Raw genomic sequence first — 19668 nt, 5'->3', positions numbered from 1 at the left:
TTTCTTCATAGTCTAATTGATCAAAGGATCAGCCACCCCCTGGGGTGATTGGCTAAAATCCTAAAACATCCATTGTCAAAATATTTTTCTACTGTACCATAAACAAGGCTTTGCAAGGTCGCAGGTGATCATAGTTTATAGAACTCTGCTACTAACTTCGTGAGAGAGAAAAGTATCTCACGGGCTTATAAAGAAGCAGGAAAATTTCTTGCTAACAGCATTTTTGTATCCACATGTTCCCATATAAATTTACAGAGGAATTTAGTGTACAAAGTGAGTTCATTTTTAATAAAGTAAAATACTGGGACCTGTAATATGTTTTCAGCTATTTGAATAATTTTTTTCTGCATTCTCTACGTCTAGATGCATGTTATTTTTATTACATCGCATCAATTTAAAAAAGTAATCACGATTTTCAGAGTTTCGTTTATATAAACAGAGTAAAAACTACTTCTGGCAGACTGTGCGAAGTAAATCTTAGTACAAATAACATAACAAGGAAGGATACGCACCAACTGAATAATTGATGGTATGATTGTGAAACTTCTCTTGTTCCGCAGGAGTAATCCTATAGTTTTAGAATGCTCTCTAGTAGAAGTAATAGAATTCAAGTAATTCTAAACTTCTTAATCTTGCCCTCAAGGATCATGTTTTCAGTATTATTTACTAGAAGCATGTACTGTGGGAAGGTACTGGTGAAGTCTATGACAAGGTAACACCTGAAGCTAAAAGGTCAACAAATTCCTCAGTTTAGTATGGATTATGCCTGCATCTGCAGACAGTGTAATTGTCTGAGAGTTTACAAAGGTTAGACAACTCTTCTCTTTCCAGCTTGGAGGTTTTTTTTGTTTGGTTTTTTTTTTTTTTTTTTAGAGCAGTTCCACATAAAACCAGAAAAAATACCTTGCAAATTATTACATTTGATAATTTTAAATCCCAGGGGATTTATGTATATATATTTTATCTTTGCTTCCCACTGTATGATTTTGCTGCACTAGAATTACTGAATGGATAGATATGTGAGAATCAAGCATTGTTTCTGTCAGACTGTTACACACTGAATTCCCAATAAGACCCATGGATATCTTGAAGGACTGTGTTCCTGGTAATAAAAGTTTAGAGTAGTGTGAAGCTGTGCAGCAAAATTATTTTACTGTGTGACATTTTTTTTTCAGAAATAATCAGACACTGGTCAAGTGGGTGGTGAAAGGAATAGAGAAAATAGTTATTCCTGATTTTTTGCACTTACTTTTTTTGTTCGGCTGTTCCCTCTGTGATGTTCAACAGATTTAGGTGAATTTATTGTTACAGGCAGTTAAAATCAACTTACTTTGTCAACCCACCAGTCTTTGCTTGTGGGTATTCCGAAAAACATTGATAGTTTTGCTTGACTGTATTTCCAAGTTATACTTCGTTAATATGCCATGTCTGTGGATCTTTTTGTTCTTTAGCTAGCCTGAAAGCAGTTTCTTTCGAGTTCTCACAACATAAAATTTATTCTTGCCCAGAATTTGTTGAAAGATGAATCAAAGACTTGAAGTCTTTCTGAAGTTCTGTTAGTTTTAGTGGTCTCCTGAAACTATTATTCTCTGTTCAGTCCGGGATTAAAACTACCTGACTGCAAACATAAAACATTCAGAGTATGTGTTAGACCTCAGTTCTGATTCAAATTTGACGCACAAAGATGTGTTTCAGTGTACTCATGACATTTACTGTTTTGCTGATAATTTATGACTAAATATTAGTAACTGCCGCTCATAAAAAATGAGAGCAAGTGCTTTGCAAACATGTCTGATTTTAAATGTTATTAATATACAAATATTAATGTAGTATGTTCTGTACAATTTATACAACTGTGATTGACCAGATTTGTCCAGTAATTGTAACACTTGGAAGGATTATTTTAAGCAAAGTGACATTTTATTTATATATTTAATTACACAAATTCTGCTTGTATCTTGTACAGAAATTTTAAAAAGTAATAGTATAAAATAACGACCACAGATTAAAAGAAGCTTGGTGAGGGAGCTAATTCAATTACATGATGTTGTAATGCATTTTGGTGTTTAGAACACAACTCTGTTCTCTTGGCTTTTTCCAAGACGGCTAAGTTCCTTTTGTCAGCAATTTGCCCTATCCAGCATCCATGTTCTCATTTCTGGTCTGCAGTGTACAATGTAAGCCTCTGCAGAAAAATGCAACCATTTGAAATTTGTTGTGTCAGACTCTTTTAAAAGTGCATCTTTCACAGTATCAACACCTGATGACTTCACTGGGACTTAAAATCATATTTTACATCACAAAACTGGACTCCAATGTAAGAGAAATGAACCACCTTAGTTTTAAGTTTGTATATCTTAATAGAAAATACTAGACATTTTGCAGAAAGAAATAGAAGTAGAAGCCTGGCTGTACAAAGACTGCAGTGGCATTTAAAAATATCACAGTGGTTGTCAGGGACAGGAACACGTGAAAGCATTATGGGATAAGAAAAGACTCAAGTGAATATGCAAATGTGTAAGAATATTTAATGGTGAATAAGATGTCAGAAAATGATCTGTGTGATGACTGCAAGTATCCAATCCTTCAGCCTTCCTGTAATTTTTTGTGTATTTTTAAATACAGTCTAGAGAGCAAAGAAAATGGAAATAGAACTGTCAACCTTGAAGCCAATTTTTTGTTGATTGAAAATGAAAAAAAGTTGTGGTAATTTCATCGGGTTTTTTCTTAAAAGAAGTTCTTTATTCCTCCACTTGAAGAAGTCAATAAATACTGTCTAGAAAATCACTAAATTAAAATTATGAAAATAGAATTAGATACTCATGACAATTACATCATATGATTTGATTGTAGTGGAGACCTATGCATGTTTTAATCGCATTTCTTAAACTCACAAGATGATCACGGTATTTAAAGAGTTGAGAGGGGTCAACTGGAATGGTAAGGTCAACCATGAATGCTTTGTGTATTTTAGATTCACAATTTATTTTTAATATTTTTTTTCTGTAGGGATGCCCTCTGCTTCTTTATTAGTTTATTTGCTTTTAGCATTATTCATTCATTTCACATCTGGAGAAACAGAAGTGAAGTTCAGTGGACAAACAGAATTTGTAGTCAATGAAACAAGTACAACTGTTATACGTCTTGTGATTGAAAGGACAGGGAAGCCTGCTAACATCACAGCAGTTGTGTCGGTAAGAAACCATGGCAGTGATATTCTCAGTAACTGTGGATAACTTTCTGAAGGGCTTTTTGGGAAGTGTGGGCTCAGATACATGGAAAGTTGTGAGTATAACTGATAAGACAGACAAGTGAGAGCCACAAAGAAACCTGTTTCCTCTTCTCTGAACTTGTAATTTCACTGTTCTGAAAGGAAGAATAGTCTTTTTCACAATGGTTATTTCAAGCCTTTAGCTTCTAAGAAGGATGATTCAGGTGTGGCAGCTATGCTGGTTCAGTGGCTTCTCTCCATTTAGTCTCAGTGCCCAACTGTAAACTTAGTCTAGACCCTTTGCTATTTTGACATGACTGCCTTTCTAGTCTCTCCTCTAACCACCTCACTTACAGTAGAATCAGGGGAATTTTCTTCTTGAAAAAATGCACTGAGATGAAAGGAGGGAAGTTTTTCATGGAAGACTTAATCTTGCCAACTTTGGTGATCAAATTGTTAATCTAGGTTGAATGCCTAGGCTCCTTCCAGTGCTTAGAATGGAAGGCAGAAGGCAGTTACATCCTAAGGTCAGTTTAATTCATGTAGAGTGTTATGAGGTGATCAGTGCTTCCTGTACAGGCATAGCTTTTTCAATACAAAAACTTTTCATATGGTGCATTATGCAAAACATACCCAATTGCAGGGAAGGAAGTCGTAAATGGTTCTGAATAAAGTGTTCTGTTGTTTTATTGGGTTTTTTTTCACCTGTTTACTCAGCATGAATAAAATGGGTTTTTATCCATGTACCTTCTGTCCAGAAATTAACTGTATGACAGCAGGGGAAATTGTGGGAAGACTTATGTTCAGAAAAGAGATTTGAATGAGTCTAGAATGATAATATAGAAGATACTTAGAGAAGAAGGAGGTGACATTTTGTTGTGTGTTTATTGCAGATTTATGGAGAAAATACAGGAGACTTTTTTGACACATATGCAGCTGCATTTATACCTGATACGGAAACAAACCGAACAGTATATATATCTGTCTGTGATGATGATCTTCCAGAGGCTGATGAGACATTCACATTTCACTTGACACTACTGGTAAGTCTCAATTTTTCAGTTTATCTATTCCACAGAAAACACTGGGTAATCTAATATAGACAAATGGTATTTAATAGGTTTCAGAGTAGTCTTACTGCTCATGAGCAGTAATAGGTAAGAACTAAAATCTGGAGTCTGAGCAGGATGGTGCTTATTGCCCTTCAGAAAGTTTGCATTTCTGTGGATGTCTCTGTGTCATGTTGCTGTGCCTGACACTTGAGCAGGCACTGCATTCAGCTGTGGACGTTTGAAGGTGTACTAGAGCCCAGAAGATTTAGATTGTGAAGACTCAGCCTTTCCTGTTTTCCTGCCTAGCATGTGCCTGGAGGAGAGGGTGGAAGTAGCAGAAAAAGAGGATGACTTCCAGTCCTCCAGAAGCAGAGCTTAAATGTGGCTTATCTAAACCCAAACAATTTTATAAGTACTTACGAATAAATTTCTTCATATTGTTCTGTCTCATGCTGCATGAGAGAGGTTCGCATTCACGTTTTTTTAGTTAACAGTTCATGGCTAAGTAAGATGTCAGTTTTGTAAAGATAAATTTTCTATTTCATTGCCAATTATTACACATCTATGGGAATGTTTGCAATGAATATAAAAATGCATATTTTCCCTTCCTTCTTACTTTGATTTGTAAAGGTATCTCAATTTTACAGTGCTATAAATATCTGCTTCTTAAAGCTGTTATCCCAGTATATCCTTTAGCTGGTATCCCACTATAATAGCTTCAAAGTTTCAGTTTTATACAAATGTTAGGGAAAAAAGAACAACTTTGGAATTCCTGTCATTGTTAAATGCTTCATATATGGTTTCCTATTGATATGCTGTTAATAATTGTTAAACCATTGTTAATCATTTGCAAAATTTGTTTCAAGAAATTTATTGTTGACTGTGTAGAGTGTATTTCCACAGTAATTAAGAATTATTTTAGTGCATTCTATTGCTTTAAACAATTTTCATTGTGATATATAATAAAAAGACAACATTTTTTGTAAGCTAATATTAACTCTTAAAAGACAGTAAAATCAAAATGCCTATTTTTTTCATCACCATACTTAATACCTTATTTTGGTTTTAATTTTAGAAACCATCTGCAAGGATAAAGCTTGGCTCACCCAAATCTGTCACTGTAACAATCTTATCAAATGACAATGCCTTTGGAATAATTTCTTTTAACATGGTACGACTTTTTATATGGTATATTTTAGAACATTTTAGAAAACATAGAGTTGAAATTGTCAAAGATGCTGGTTAGTTATTCACCCAAGTCCTTTGAAAACAGATGCTGAGTTACATCTCTGAAAAACATCTCTAGAGATAATTCGTACATATGTATGTAATTCATACATATATTCAGCTTTAGTATTTCTATAGGCTTTTAGGTGTTGAGATGTTGCCTGAGATCCTCAAACTTGGATGAATATCTGTGTTGCTCATCTAAATGTAAAGCTTTTAAATATTGTTCAGTCCCACTGCCCCTCAATATCATATGGAGGAAGTGAGGACTAATACCATAGAAAAGTTAAAGACACAGCTTGGAAATTTTAAGAATACACACATTTTTCTCAGGTGAGCAAGCTGTGAGAGCAGCATCATAATATAATACCTTCTGGGGATAAGACAGTGTTGTGACTCTAGTGGTATGGAGGATATTTGCAATAATACAAAGTTTGTGTTAGTAGAACAAGAAGCTGTGCTTTATTGCTGGCATTGTGGCAGTATACTTTTTAGAAGACTTCCCTGAAAAAAATCCAATATAAGAAATGTTAGCACCACTGTATTAAACCACACTGCTCCCTGAAGTGCTGTAATTCTTTGAAATATCTTAGCTGCAACAGTTTGATAGACGGAGTCCATTATCTAGTTATCTAACAAAGGAGTTTTTAATGGAGAAAACCTATTTTTAACAGGGTTAGGAATTACTTTAAACAGGTGCTCATATGCCAGTGCTTAGTATATGGTAACTATGCTCATTTACAAAAAAACAAAAAAAAACCCCACAGGAAAACCCATTCTACATACATTATGATTTTTTTTTAATCTGAAACTTTCCAAGCTTTTTATTAGCTGAACTAATTGGTTGCTACGAAATGTATGCCGTCAGCGGACTGGTTTGTGGATTGGGTTGTCTGTGGGAGTTTGGTATTTCTATGGTAACAGTTTCTTGCTTCTGCTGTGATATTTGATCTGTGCCTTATTGCCTGTCCCTTTTCTTCCTTATTAGTCTGCCTTAATCACAGTGAATGAGCCTAGGGGCAGAAATGAATTTGTGCCTCTCACTCTAATTAGGGAGAGAGGAACCTACGGGACGGTCATTGTAACTTTTGAGGTGAGTTTATCAAAAAGGCTTCATACCTTTGTCTATTAGATGAAACTGTGAGGCCATAATCATAGTTTATCAAAGTGTTTATTAAAGTGAAAGGACTAAAGGTTTACATTTTTAAATTCTTTTTTATAAAATGGAAATATATTACCTTTCAAATAGAAAACATTGCAGTTACCTAACTGCTTAATCTAAGGAAAAATGAAGGTATATTAAAAAAATTAGTATTCTCTGTCGTTTAGGAAGATATCTGAGGCAGCATTAGTTGGTATTATTAACAAACAATGTCTATTGAGTATGTAAGAAATTTCTTGTGTATTTCTTCAAAATTTATAAGCACCTGACTCTTTAATGCTTGTGCCACCTTCAAATATGTAAATGTAGAGCTCAATATTTAGTGAAATTCTGTATCTGTAAGATTGTATTTTGAATTCCCAGACATTTCAACCTTTCGAAATCATTACTTGAATATTTAGGCCATTATTCACATACTTAATTTGAATGGGATATACGTATTGCCTTTGTTGTGAGAGGGGGGATTTTTTCCTTGTCTTGTTCTGATTCTATTACATTCTTTAAAATTACAGGTAATTGTTTTTTATATCAAAATTCCTTTATCAGTTGTCATCAAAGATTTAATCTAGATGTGTCAAAATCTCAAAAGTTTTGTACTGGATGTTATTGCATACTAAATACAGAATGTATAGATGATGTACAGCATGAGATTCTTTATGTTACTTATTGCAGATATGTTTGTTTTAAAATCCAGTAAATTTTGTTATCTGCACAGTTCATCAGATTCATCTCAGAATGTAGTTTACGTACATATGTTGAAAAAAATTTACAAGATTTTCTAAACCAAAACTCTAACATATTGCCTCTAGGGGTCTTACTATTTTTTTAGGTTTTAGTATTAACTGTAATTTCCTTAGTATCACAAGTCAAGACACAAAGGTCACCAAACCAGTAACTGCTATTATTTTGTTTAGGAAGTGATTAGGAAATGCTAATTAAATTTAAAAAGAAAGACTACCCTTTCTATTATTTAAAAGAACCCGTTATGCATCAATAGATGTTCTCAAAGGCCTGTATGGAAGTAGTTTTCTTCCCCTTTCTCTGGGAATACATAATTTCTTCAGAGTGCCTACCCTGATTTACTCCATCTGCCAAAAAAGAGTCAATTTTCACAACTGGATGTGTGTGCATATGATTAGGAGGTGACTGAATAAATAGTAATTTGTTATGCATTTCACACACTGTATATTGGCCATTGTACTAGATTTTTACACGTTCTCTGTATATTTCTTATAAAAAAAATCACTTATTTGCAGATAGAAGATGGACCAAACTCAGCTGAAGAAGACTTAAGTCCAGCCAGAGGAAATATTACATTTACCCCTGGGAGATCAGTGTTGATTTATAATTTAACAGTGCTTGATGATCAGGTAAAAACAAGCTACTTTGTTTTTGGCTTGGATATATAGATTAACTGCTTGCTGTTCTGGAGGGACTTTGTATATTATGTTACAAAAAGTATTGGTTTAAACAGGGCTACAAGTGCTTCTGCTTCATAAAGCTCAGTTTTGTCTCTGTGGGCTATCATTTTATCTTTGTAATGCTGCCTCAGTATTTCTAATCAAATAATATTTTCAGTTTCTGAACATACCCAGACTGCTCTGAGTAGATCTGTGAGGTGCTATACAGTTACAGTATAAATAATCAAGAAAGCATTATATTTTTATTCAGATGGAATACTGAGGTTGTTGTATTGTCAAGGATGATGTTCCTTAACTAGGTACAGGTTCACTTATTAGACTGACCTTTCTATATTTAACTTTGCTGTGTGAACATGATACAGAACAACTTGATAAAGAAATTCACTAAAAAAATTATGTAGGGAAAAAAAGTGTCTGTGCCAGAAGTGGGAAACTTTAAAGCAATTCTTTTGCATATTTGTGTTAATTATGAAAAATAGTCTCCCACATCTATACTGATACTTGTATTAAGAGACTGTGCCAAACTGCTGTGTGGAAATATCTCTTTCAGATTAGCTATATTATTTCTGTAACTTATACACAAAAAGAATTCATTAGGTTTGTGGGAAGGATGTGAATTATTTTTCCTCTGAGAGGTGCTCTTGATGCTCTTTCACTTGAAGTTTGATCTATACAGCTGTGGTGGTCCACTCACTGAAAGTCTTCCACGGGCTTCCACAGGTCAATTTTGTGTAAACATCCTTTACTGATAATGATGATGGAATGCAGAAGCATTCAGTGTTACTCTTGGAATTTAATTTGAGCTGTTAGGATCTGAAGTTAAGAAAAACTGTGGAACAGCTATTGTTCTGAATTTCAAAGCCTTTTTTGTTCAGAAATTAGGGGATTGTAGATCTGATCTCTACAGTATTACATTTATAGTAATTTTATTGTGTACATTTCCTTTTTTAGCAAGAAATAATGGAAACATTGTAACAGAAAATGAAAGAGGCAAGTCAGCACTGAAAATCTTTTATATTATTGTCTTTGAAGTCTGACTGGACTTCTCATTGGTCAGTCATGATGCCATTAAGAATTCCAAAATGTCCCATTTATATGAGATGTTAAGATGTAAACTACAGCTAAAGTTGCGGATACATTTTGACTCTCTTAAATGTATATTTTTAAATGATGCCAGATGGAATATTAGTTAGTCAACTAAATAAAACACAAGTTAGCATTTTTTGTAATGCCGCAGACCAACCATGTTGCACTTCAGTATAGGAGGGAGGTGGCTGAGATCTTCTAGATCTCACACTGACAACAAACCCTGGTATCAGTCAACAGCATTATGCAAGTTTCAGTGCCACAAGCCAAAGGAACTGAATCGGCATAAGCTATCATGCCCACTCTTCTAGCCCTAGAAAAGGATCTGAGGGTGTCCAGTAAACAAATGAATGTGAAAGAGAAAGAAATATTGGACAGCAGGATTTTCAGAAATTGTACTTTTGTCCTGGAATTTCTCTCAGAGGCAAGTACTACTGGTTTCCAGTAGTCCACAGTAAGATGCAAAGATCACAAATAAATACTTACTTTTTATTTATATGTACTAATAATATTTTTTCAGTTGCATAACTGTAGCTAATCAAGATTTGGGGAATAAAATATAGAATCATAGAATCAAATAAAATGCTGAGTTGGAAGGAACCCATTAGGATCATCAAGTCCAACTCCTGGCTCTGCACAGGATACCCAGGAATCACATCACACCATGTGCCTCCATATATATATATATATTTATATGGTAATATAAAGCAGAAATCTCATCCTTAATTCTGTAATTTGTGGTTTATAAGCCATTATTTATTGTCTACTGCATTTGATATTGGAGAAGAAATAGCTAGAACTAAAATGTAGTTTTAAACAGTTGCTTTGTAGAAACACCAAAATCTAAATTATTGCTAAGAACAAAAAACCACTTTGTCAGATCTGTGATGGAAATTTTGTCTGGGATTGTGGGTGTGTCTGTACAAAGGATGTGTTCCTTTCCCAGTTGTATAGGGATGGATGGGCCAGGGTAGGTTCTGTCCAGAAGTTGTTGTTGTATTATCTCAGGCACATATAGAGGTAGATCAGAATCAACATCGGAAAAAAGAAAATTTAAATCTAAGTAATGGCAAGGAACACTTGTTTCCAAGTAGAGGTGGCTTTCAAAAATGGCAGTTGGCCTCCTCATACTCTCAATCTGTAAAGATGAAGATTTTCTTGATTCTTGGCTAATTTTTATTTGTTTTTTGTTTGACTTTCTACTCTCTTTCAGAAGTATGTTTTGGGAAATAGAGACATTAAATTTTGAAAAGGGATTTTTAGCAGAAGTTAAAAGCACGGTTTTTCTCCTGGTTATTTTAATATGAAATGAGCTTTCAAGTTTTTATCATTTCACTCATCTGTAAAATACATAAACCGTATTTCTCAGTATAAGTGTTCTGCATATATTTGAAATGTGACTTACACTTGATTGCTAATACTATTTTTCCAGGTACCGGAAAATGATGAAATCTTTGTTGTTTGTCTGAAGAGTGTGGAGGGAGGGGCTGAAATAAACAACACAAAAAATTCTGTTTGGATTAATATTAAGAAAAATGACAGTCCCGTGCGTTTTGTTCAAAATGCTTATATGGTGCCTGAGGAAGATGAAGTGGTAACAATCCAAGTGGTTCGTGGTAAGGATGTCAGTGGAAAATTAATTGGACCTGATGAAGATGAAGTCTCTGTCAATTACGCCATCATAACTGGGGATTCAACTGCACATGCACAGCTTAACGTAGACTTCCTAGATCTACAGCCAAATACAACTCTTGTTTTCCCACCTCTAGTTCACGAAACCTATTTGAAATTTAAGATCCTTGATGATGCCATACCAGAAATTGCTGAGACCTTTCAGATTATGCTTCTTAAAGAAACTTTGCAGGGAGATGCTGTTTTGATTTATCCATCTGTTGTTCATGTCACTATCCAGCCGAATGATAAACCCTATGGAGTGCTGTCAATCCACAGTGTTCTGTTAGCTCACACTGTTATCATTGATGAAGACAAAATTTCAAGGTACTACAGATCTTAAAATCTAGTATCTAGTCAGTTTAAGAGATTTGTTTGTAATTGTTAAGCATGCTTAGGATATCGTTAAAAGTAATTATAAAATCACTACTAAAATATAATGTAGTAATCACTTAGTGTGTTATTGTCAACTATATCTGCAAAGATTTCAAGGAAGTGGAAATGTCTAATTATGCAGAAAGTATTTTAAAATTGATAAACTGTATGTAAATAAGCCATAACTATTCAATCACATTATCAGAATAGTGAAAACTCCTTAATCTAAAGGTAGGATCAGTGAAGTTGTGATACTACTGCACACCAGTTCAGTGAGAAATAGATTTCTGTCTTCCATCCTTGCTATATATTTGTATTTACTGTCTATAAAACCAGTCTCTGATTAAAGAAAAAAAAAGTGTTGTGTGTCTCCCATGAAATAGTTACCTTAAACTCAAAAACAGTTTAAATATTTGTAATTTTACAGAGTGATTAAAATCAAAACTCTGTACCAATTTTATAGGCAGACTGATATACAATACTGACAATCTCAATAAAAGTGTCTACTGCTAATTACTGATGGTGGTATATCCCCAAAGAAACAAATAATGCCTCAAACTCTTATACTATGAGAAATTTTGAAAGAATATTTTATGGTATGTAGAACCCAGCACTTGAGTAGTCATCTTTCTTTTTTATACCCAGTAAAGAAATGAATCCTGCTTTCTAAATGTTTGTAAGTCATGATTTCCAGACTTTTTGTTGTAGTCATTCACTTCCCCGATTCAGGCAACATGACATTTCCAGTATCATAAATATCAGTAACTGAATATATTTTCAGGACAGAGGCAAACAGTTCATTCAAAAGCATTATTTCAATGCTCATGCCTCACAACTGTTCATGATGTAGAAGAGGCAAAAAGTTTTCTGAAATTTGATTTGTATTTCTCAAGGCAAATGTAAAACCTGCCAAGACTCCACTCGCTTCTCAGTATTTTTCTTGCTGTAAACAAAGTGAGATCTAACACGTATCTTCAGAGATTATTACAGGGAGCTCATGAATAAACAAGTCTTACATATGTGCTATGATTTCATAAACTGTAAACCTTGAGTCAAATGTCATTTGCAAGCAGTTAAAATTTATACCACTTCGGTCAGTGTAAATATTTTAGGGAATTGGTAACCATGCATGCCAATAGTAATTATGATTTGTGTTTTTTGTTTCCATTCAAAACTGTAGGTTTGAAGGGATCACAGTTGTAAGAAATGGTGGAACACATGGAAATGTTTCTGTTTCCTGGGTTATAATTCGAAATAACAGTGATCCCTCACCTGTGACTGCAGACCTCCTTCCAGAGTCAGGGGAGATAAGTTTTGATCAAGGACAGATGCTGGAGACGCTTCATCTGAACGTTATTGATGACGATATACCAGAAGAGGCAGAGCCTTATCTTCTGAAACTCCTAGCTCATACAATACAGGGAGGTGCTGAAGTCAGTGAGCCATCTGAGGTAAGTTTGCATTTAGAATTCTTTTGGAGAAAATAATAATGAGTAATAAAGACTTTACCAGTTTTAATAACATTGATTGATAGTTGATTGATTGGCTGAACAGGTGAAAGGGTTTGGTCTTGGGTAAAAATCAAGCAAACTAATGCTTAATATAATCTTTGTGTATAGAGCCATGTCTAAAGTATTTGGCTGGGTGTAGTATACAATGCCAGACCTTTTTACTGTGGTAGCATTCAGTTCAGATCATTCCCAGTGCACATAGATGGCATTGAATAAATGCTGTCTCGAGTGACTGCTTTCTAACAGAAGACAGGAAAATTATTTTAACTTGCTCATTTGCTGTCTTAATGATTACTGACATGTTTTACAGAGCAACAACTTCAAGGGGAAGGTTTGGTGATTAAGACTGTAACCTCTGAACTATTAAATAAAGGGTGGCTAGCATTGCTGACAGTTCTGTGACTCGAGTCCCTGCTTTCTCTTCCTCAAAAATTGTTGGAATGAGCTTGGTGAATAAAATGAAATTCTTTACAATCTGAAACATTTTTAAATTATTCACTTTGGCTGCTGAACCAAAAAATCAGTTATTCAGAGCTCATTCTGGCACATGTGGTGAGGCATAGTGGGAAAGTTACCACTGTCAGTGCGATGCTTCTTGTGTATAAAGAATACTTCGGGGCTGTTAATCTGATTTTTTTCCTGGTGCCAGTTCACTAAGGAGAAAAATGTATGGTGACAGTCAGGAGATGCTTTTGTCAAGGCATGAAACTATGGTATAGAATAATGCAGCATGCTGTTTTCTGCTTTGCAGCTTCTGTTTTACATTCAGGACAGTGATGATGTTTATGGCCTAATAAAATTCCATCCTTTGGAGAATCAGAAGATTGAAAGTAATCCAATGGGACGCTTTTTATCCTTGAGTTTTGCAAGGGAAAGAGGAACAGTTGGAGATGTGCAGTTGTTTTATACCTCACTGTATATTCCAGCTGGAGCTCTGGATCCTGAGAGAGCGAAAGGTGGCATTCTAAATATGTCTAGAAGAAGTACTTTCATCTTTCCAGAAGGAAAAGCACAAGCTACTATAAATATACCAATACGAAATGATGCATTTCTTCAAAATGGAGCTCATTTTGTCATACAGGTATCTCAGCTGTGTTTTGGGGTGGTTTTTTAGCCTATGTAATATAAAGGATATAAAATAGTAGTGGCTCCTTCCCTTTTAATTTAATTAAAATGATTCTTCCTGGTTAGAAAAAAAAAAAAAAAAGGAAAGAAAATAGTAGTTCTGTAGCCAAGAATAATTTTTTATTTAGATACAGCTTCCACAAATATGCTATAAAGAGCTTTATTCCTAATCATTATTTACAAATTGCACAATTTAAAAAAATACACTGCTGTAATAGGATTCCGTTATTAGTCATGCAATTTAACTAAATGCTATCAATATTGCAGGGGTTAGTTGCCTTTTCAGGTATGTTATTCTGGGTACCCCTTGGCTTTCAGTTTAACCAAATTAAGGCTCCTAATTACAGAAGTATGACAGATTTTAGAAATTACAAGCAAGGAAATGTAAATTAAAAATAGTCAAACATACGTTTAATTTATGTGCAACTTTGACCAGAGAACTTGAAAAGTTCTTCTGGTTTTCCCTGTATGTGCCCTTTTGGTTTTTCTTGTCTTTTTTTTTTTTCCCCCCTCTATCTGAGTTTTTAAGAAGGGAGATTGTGTCATCGCTCATAAGATTGGCTGGAAAAATTCACTAAAATTATGCTTTTGAAAGAAAATGGGTTTTCCAAAAAATATTTATAGAAAGATTTAATATTTTCCAATTACTTTTTTTTTTTCTTCATTTTTCACTGAAGAAAATCAGGTGTGCATACATGGTAGCAAGTTATTGTTCTGATATGCTGCTGTGGGAGATCCTGGGCATTGTAATCAGTAATTGTTATAATTATTTTCTTATCTGCAGTTAAGATGACCGCATAATCTCTATTTCCTCTAATTAACTATTGTCACTGTCTGGGATCATGAGCCCAGGGAACAATCCTGATACACAGACAAAGGGGTGATTTGGCACATCCAAAGCATAAATCTCAAAGTAATTTCTTAGTTCTTTTTAATCTTTTTGTTTTAAGTCAGATGTCTTCAAAATTTTCAAATGGAGATGTTGACATGAAATAATAAACGTAAAATTTGCTTGTTTTTGAAGATTTCTTCCCTCCACCTCCTTCCTCCTACATTCTATTAAAAAAAAGAAAAAGATCAGAGAAAAAAAATTGCCAGAATCATATTATTGTTTTAGTAGCTCACACTCCTTTTATGTTCATAGTTAGGTAGGGAATTGCATTCTGAAATATTAGGATAGGTTAGTGTGTTTTACCATCTTCTTGAGATCTGAAAGATCAAGAGAAGAATTGAATTATCTAATTCCAAGATCCTCTCAGGTAGTAGATTATAAATAACATTGCAGTGTGGACTATGGACAAGATGTGTGACAAATACTTCAGAATGCAGGCACTTGGCCTGGCTTTTCAAACTGCAGATTCCAGGGAGTTGGGGGTGTATGTTCTGTACTTTCTGCATGAACTATAAAAATCTTTTCATTTGAATACATAAAATCAAAGGCAACTGCCAACAAAAAGAATTCATTTAGAAAAGGAAGAAAAATACCCCTATTTATCACTGTGACAATCCTTCTCCATTGTGAATAGTCTCCACAAATATATTTAGAATGAGATTACAAGATTTGTACTAGGCCCAGTAAAGGATCAGCTCGGGAATTGGGGAATGAGTGGTGGAGGAAGAAAATTTGGCTTAAACAGAGCAAGAGAATGGATAGAGGAATTGGAAATATGAGATTAACATTCTTCAATGACATCTTCAATTAAATAACCTATTGTTTGATGTGCAGACTACTTTTGGTATGGACAGGAATATTAACTAATTTAATAAACTGCTTGGCATTATCCAATTCACAGTGCATTCTTTTTTTCCTCATGAGCTGATTTGCTTTTAGAGGAAACACTGAATTTAAAAAAAGAATCTTAATATTTCATTAATTATTGCTTTAATCTCAAAGTTACTGTCCAGGATAGTAACAAAGGGAATTCTTTCAGCTCTGTAGTATTTCAGAACTTCTGCTGAGCTAACAACCACAACAGTAGTCCACTTGCATGGTGTTAATTGGGGAATTACCTCCTACTCTAAAAGAAATCTTAGGAAACAAGGAAACAAAGAGTCCTGCCCTCTGTTCCTCAGACTCCCAATAACTAGCTTGTGTGGTTGAGAATCAGTTTCCAATTACAGTATTTATAAAAGAAATCCCATCTATCATCAAATAAAATGTACATGAATATTTTTGAGCGTTCCTTGAACAACAGTAGAACAAAATATTATGTAGTCTGAGTATTTTGTATAAATTGGTTTTAAGAGTCAAAGGGATTTAAAACTCATCAGTTGAAAGGACGATTCATGATAACCCTATGGATTTAAATAAGGCCATTTTGCCCTTCTCCACTAAAACCTGTATGGTAGCATCTAATAACTCCAAGGGAAAACACCCTAATGGGAGTTAAGAGGTGGTTGTCATTGGTGGTTCATGTGCCAGTGAAATGTTTACAGAAGTCTATACAAATCAGTCATGGAAACATCTGTTAATATGATCCATGTAGACAGACTCTCATGGTGGTATAATATTTGAAAGGAATATTAAAACAAATAAAACAAAGAAAGTCCTTCTTTCCTTGTCATGTCAATGCTGCTGATGGGATAAGTGCAGGGTATTTTCCATTCAAAGAAAAAACACACATTTTTCTATTTCTTCTTAATATAAATAAACCATCAAAAATATGGTAATATAAGCAGAGAGTACAGTTTTGAAATCTTGTATTGATTTTCAATTCTGAAAGTAATTCTAACATATTAGTTATTGTAAATAGAGAAGTTCTTACACTTTTTGAGAGAGGAATTAAGATTGAATCATTCTTTGGCTTCATGAGCAGCTGCAAATTATTATGTTCCCAGTGACTTCAGCAGATTTTTATCAATGCATGGCAAAAAAATGAAGTTAGAACAACATCTGGGGTGCTTGACAGATCAATTCATAAATCTAGTAATGAGTTACCCAATTTAGAAGGTTCATTCTCCCTCTACATACATTTACTTGTGTACACAATTTGTCGGAGAGGTATACTATTCTCCTGAGAAAGCTCAATGCAGAGCTACTTCCACATTTTTGTAATAGCAATATTGCTGGTAGGAGAAATTTATTCTGGAGGTGTTTTTTTCCTTGCATATGACACTTATTCCAAAATGTCAGAATAGTTCTTGCTTGATACTAAGGCTTCTTATTTCTCAAGTTTTTCTTACTTTTTCTCACAGTTGGAAAAAGTTGAGCTGCTGAATAGAATTCCTCTTGTCCCACCTGTGAGTCCTAGACTAGGTGAGATTCGAAATATTTCTTTAAGGATTACTCCAGATATTGCAAATGGAGAAATAGGCTTTACTAGCAATCTTCCAATTATTCTTTCTGAGCCAGAAGAGTTGCCTGCTACAGTGGTAAGTAAACATTTTTATATTGTCTCTTGATATGGAAGAGTTTTTTGGAAAAAGCAGTTTGCTATATCCACTGTAATGTTTGAAAGTTAATGTGAGAAAAATCCTTCCTCCACGTTCTGTTTTATCCCAAATACTCTCCTGCTTTAAAAAACCAAAAAGGCAAAAAAATTGCTAGCAAGATTCATGTGTTAGTCATCAGAGAAGTGTGGTTGAACTGATGTAAGCATCCAGAACTGGTTAGGTCTTGATGCTCACATGCAGCAGACTATGCTGCAGACAGTTTAATTTCTTTTCACCGGCTGTAAAGACACTCATGTAGAGTAGGACTGATATTGCTCCCAGATTTCATGGAAGTGTCTGTGTATTTTATAGTTGACTTACATGTGAATATGTAATTTGGCTTGCTGGATCTGTTTTCTAATAAATATGCTTTTTTTGTTTCTCAGTACCCAACAAAACATTTTCAAAAGCATTTTCATCCGAGTGCTGTAATCCCAGCCAGAGAAACCCTTTATAAAATGTCTTTTCTTACGTTTTCCCTTTTTCCCCCTACTTGTCTTAACTGAAATCTTCCCTCAAATCCTGAATCAGAGAACTTGCTTTTCATCCTCAGAATAAAACTGCTGGTTTCCTTAAGCAGAGTACAGGCTGGAACTGTACTATAAGAGCCAGAGTAAATTATGGTTGTTACATTTAAAAGCTAGGTTGTCTTGATGAGGTGGGCACTGGTTAAATCAGTCATACAAGGTTTTTTGTGTTTATGAGTGCTAAGTGAATTGTCATATTAGTAGTCTGCCACCCTCACTAGGTATAAATAAATATATATGTCCAAGTGTATTATGGATAGATGATTAAAAATATAAGATTCAGTATATATTTTCACTGATATACCATCTTGGATTCATATCTTATACATAGGTATAATTAAAAAACCCAAGGCGAACATTTTGGGGTTCATATTCAAACAGTAATTTGCAAAGGGTTAATAGTTTTTGCATCTAGTTTTGCAAGTCACAGCAGACTCGTGTTTTACAGGTTTCCATTGCATTGCATCGAGATGGGACTGATGGTCAAGCAACAGTGTTTTGGAGTTTGAAACCCTCTGGTCCTAATCACAAGGCAATAACACAGGATGATATAAGTCCTTTTAATGGCTCTGTTGTTTTTTTATCTGGACAAAGTGATACTACAATCAACATTACGATTAAAGCTGATGATATACCTGAAATGAATGAAACCGTATTATTAACTTTGGACAGGTATTGTACCCTTATCTTTATTCATATGTATTGCTTCTGATAATCTATATATAACAATTTGGCACAGTACTAATTATGAGGTGTTGCCTCCATTGTGTTGATAAATGCCTGGAGGAATATTGGGGCCTTGATCCAGACTGTATATGGAATCTTCCTTGATTTGTGACCAGTGTAAGAAACCATGTTGTGCTTATTATCTAATGACTTAGTTTTGTTTATATTTTGATTAAAATAAAGTATGCTACTAAAAAAGTTCATTTAGATTTGATCTTTAGTTATAGCTCTTGATTACAACACTTACATTTTCAGAAAAGTAATATCGAGTGAGAGAATGGGGAAAACTGTAATGAATAGTAATGAAGGCAATACATAACTGTGTTTTTCTCAGAAGAGGTTTATAGTCAGGATGTTGTTGCAGAGTTAGATACTTACATCACAGTTCCTGGCTTCTAAAACAGGCCAGTGTGACTATTACCACGTGTCTGAGCTACAAAGGGAGCAGTGGTGTTTCTGAAGCACAGTGTTGTGGTTGCCCTTCTGTGTGACATCAGGATTGCAGAATAATTAACACTGTAAGAGGCCTCAGGAGATATTATCTGAATGTGAACACTATTCAGAATCCTTGAATTATTTCATATCCAAGAGTCTTTTTGTTTTATTAGCAAGAGAATCTTGGCTATTTCTTCAGTCCTGTTTCAAAAAACTCAGATGTATATATAGTTTAGAAATACTACCACTTCTGCTAATACCTCCTAATAATCTGAGGTGTATTTTTCCCATTTATTTTCTGGAAACATGCTAAGAGAGATCTGCCAGCTGCAATGTCTGCATTGAACATCTACTACTTACACAGTCCTTAGCTTATGCAGATATATCCTTGCCATATAAAAGGAGAGCAGACTAGCTCTTGGGAACTTTAACACCAGATACTCATATAGATTACATACTAGCAAACCAGAAACCAGCTCCTCAAGCTGCTGCTCATCTTGTTTTTTGAGCTTTATTCTATGGCACAGTAAAGATGCTGTTCCATTGCAGGATTGGTCTGCTTCTGTAGAAGCTGGCTGGTGGATGCATCTAGTGCAAAATGAATTATTTCATTCTATTTTGGATACTCACTGTGTTGAAAAGATGGTCCTGTTCAAGACAAAACCAAATGGAGCCTATTGCAAGCAGTTCTCTGTTTTTCTTCCTGC

At 34.5% G+C, this 19668-nt stretch overlaps 1 protein-coding gene across 12 annotated transcripts in view; it reads left to right on the top strand.

Moving 5' to 3' along the window:
* The window catches only part of ADGRV1 (adhesion G protein-coupled receptor V1), a 317856-nt gene that overhangs the window by 26844 nt on the left and 271344 nt on the right, over positions 1 to 19668 (top strand). For 11 of the 12 annotated variants that reach the window (XR_004237332.1, XM_032095167.1, XM_032095173.1 and 8 more), the window contains exons 3-12: positions 3010 to 3194; positions 4105 to 4254; positions 5339 to 5434; positions 6479 to 6583; positions 7909 to 8022; positions 10592 to 11157; positions 12386 to 12656; positions 13468 to 13797; positions 17037 to 17213; positions 18249 to 18472. Coding sequence is in view for 11 of the 12 variants with exons in the window: in XM_032095167.1 (XP_031951058.1) it covers positions 3010 to 3194; positions 4105 to 4254; positions 5339 to 5434; positions 6479 to 6583; positions 7909 to 8022; positions 10592 to 11157; positions 12386 to 12656; positions 13468 to 13797; positions 17037 to 17213; positions 18249 to 18472 (2218 nt within the window). In the remaining variant the exon portion in view is untranslated. Of the gene's footprint in view, positions 1 to 3009; positions 3195 to 4104; positions 4255 to 5338; positions 5435 to 6478; positions 6584 to 7908; positions 8023 to 10591; positions 11158 to 12385; positions 12657 to 13467; positions 13798 to 17036; positions 17214 to 18248; positions 18473 to 19668 lie in introns of those variants that run through there. The other variant, XM_032095176.1, reaches the window with a different exon arrangement.

Source organism: Corvus moneduloides, chromosome Z (assembly GCF_009650955.1).
Source record: "Corvus moneduloides isolate bCorMon1 chromosome Z, bCorMon1.pri, whole genome shotgun sequence".
NCBI classification, from domain to species: Eukaryota; Metazoa; Chordata; class Aves; order Passeriformes; family Corvidae; genus Corvus; species Corvus moneduloides.
Note: the sequence above shows the minus strand (reverse complement) of the source record. Positions and strands in the feature narration are given on the sequence as shown.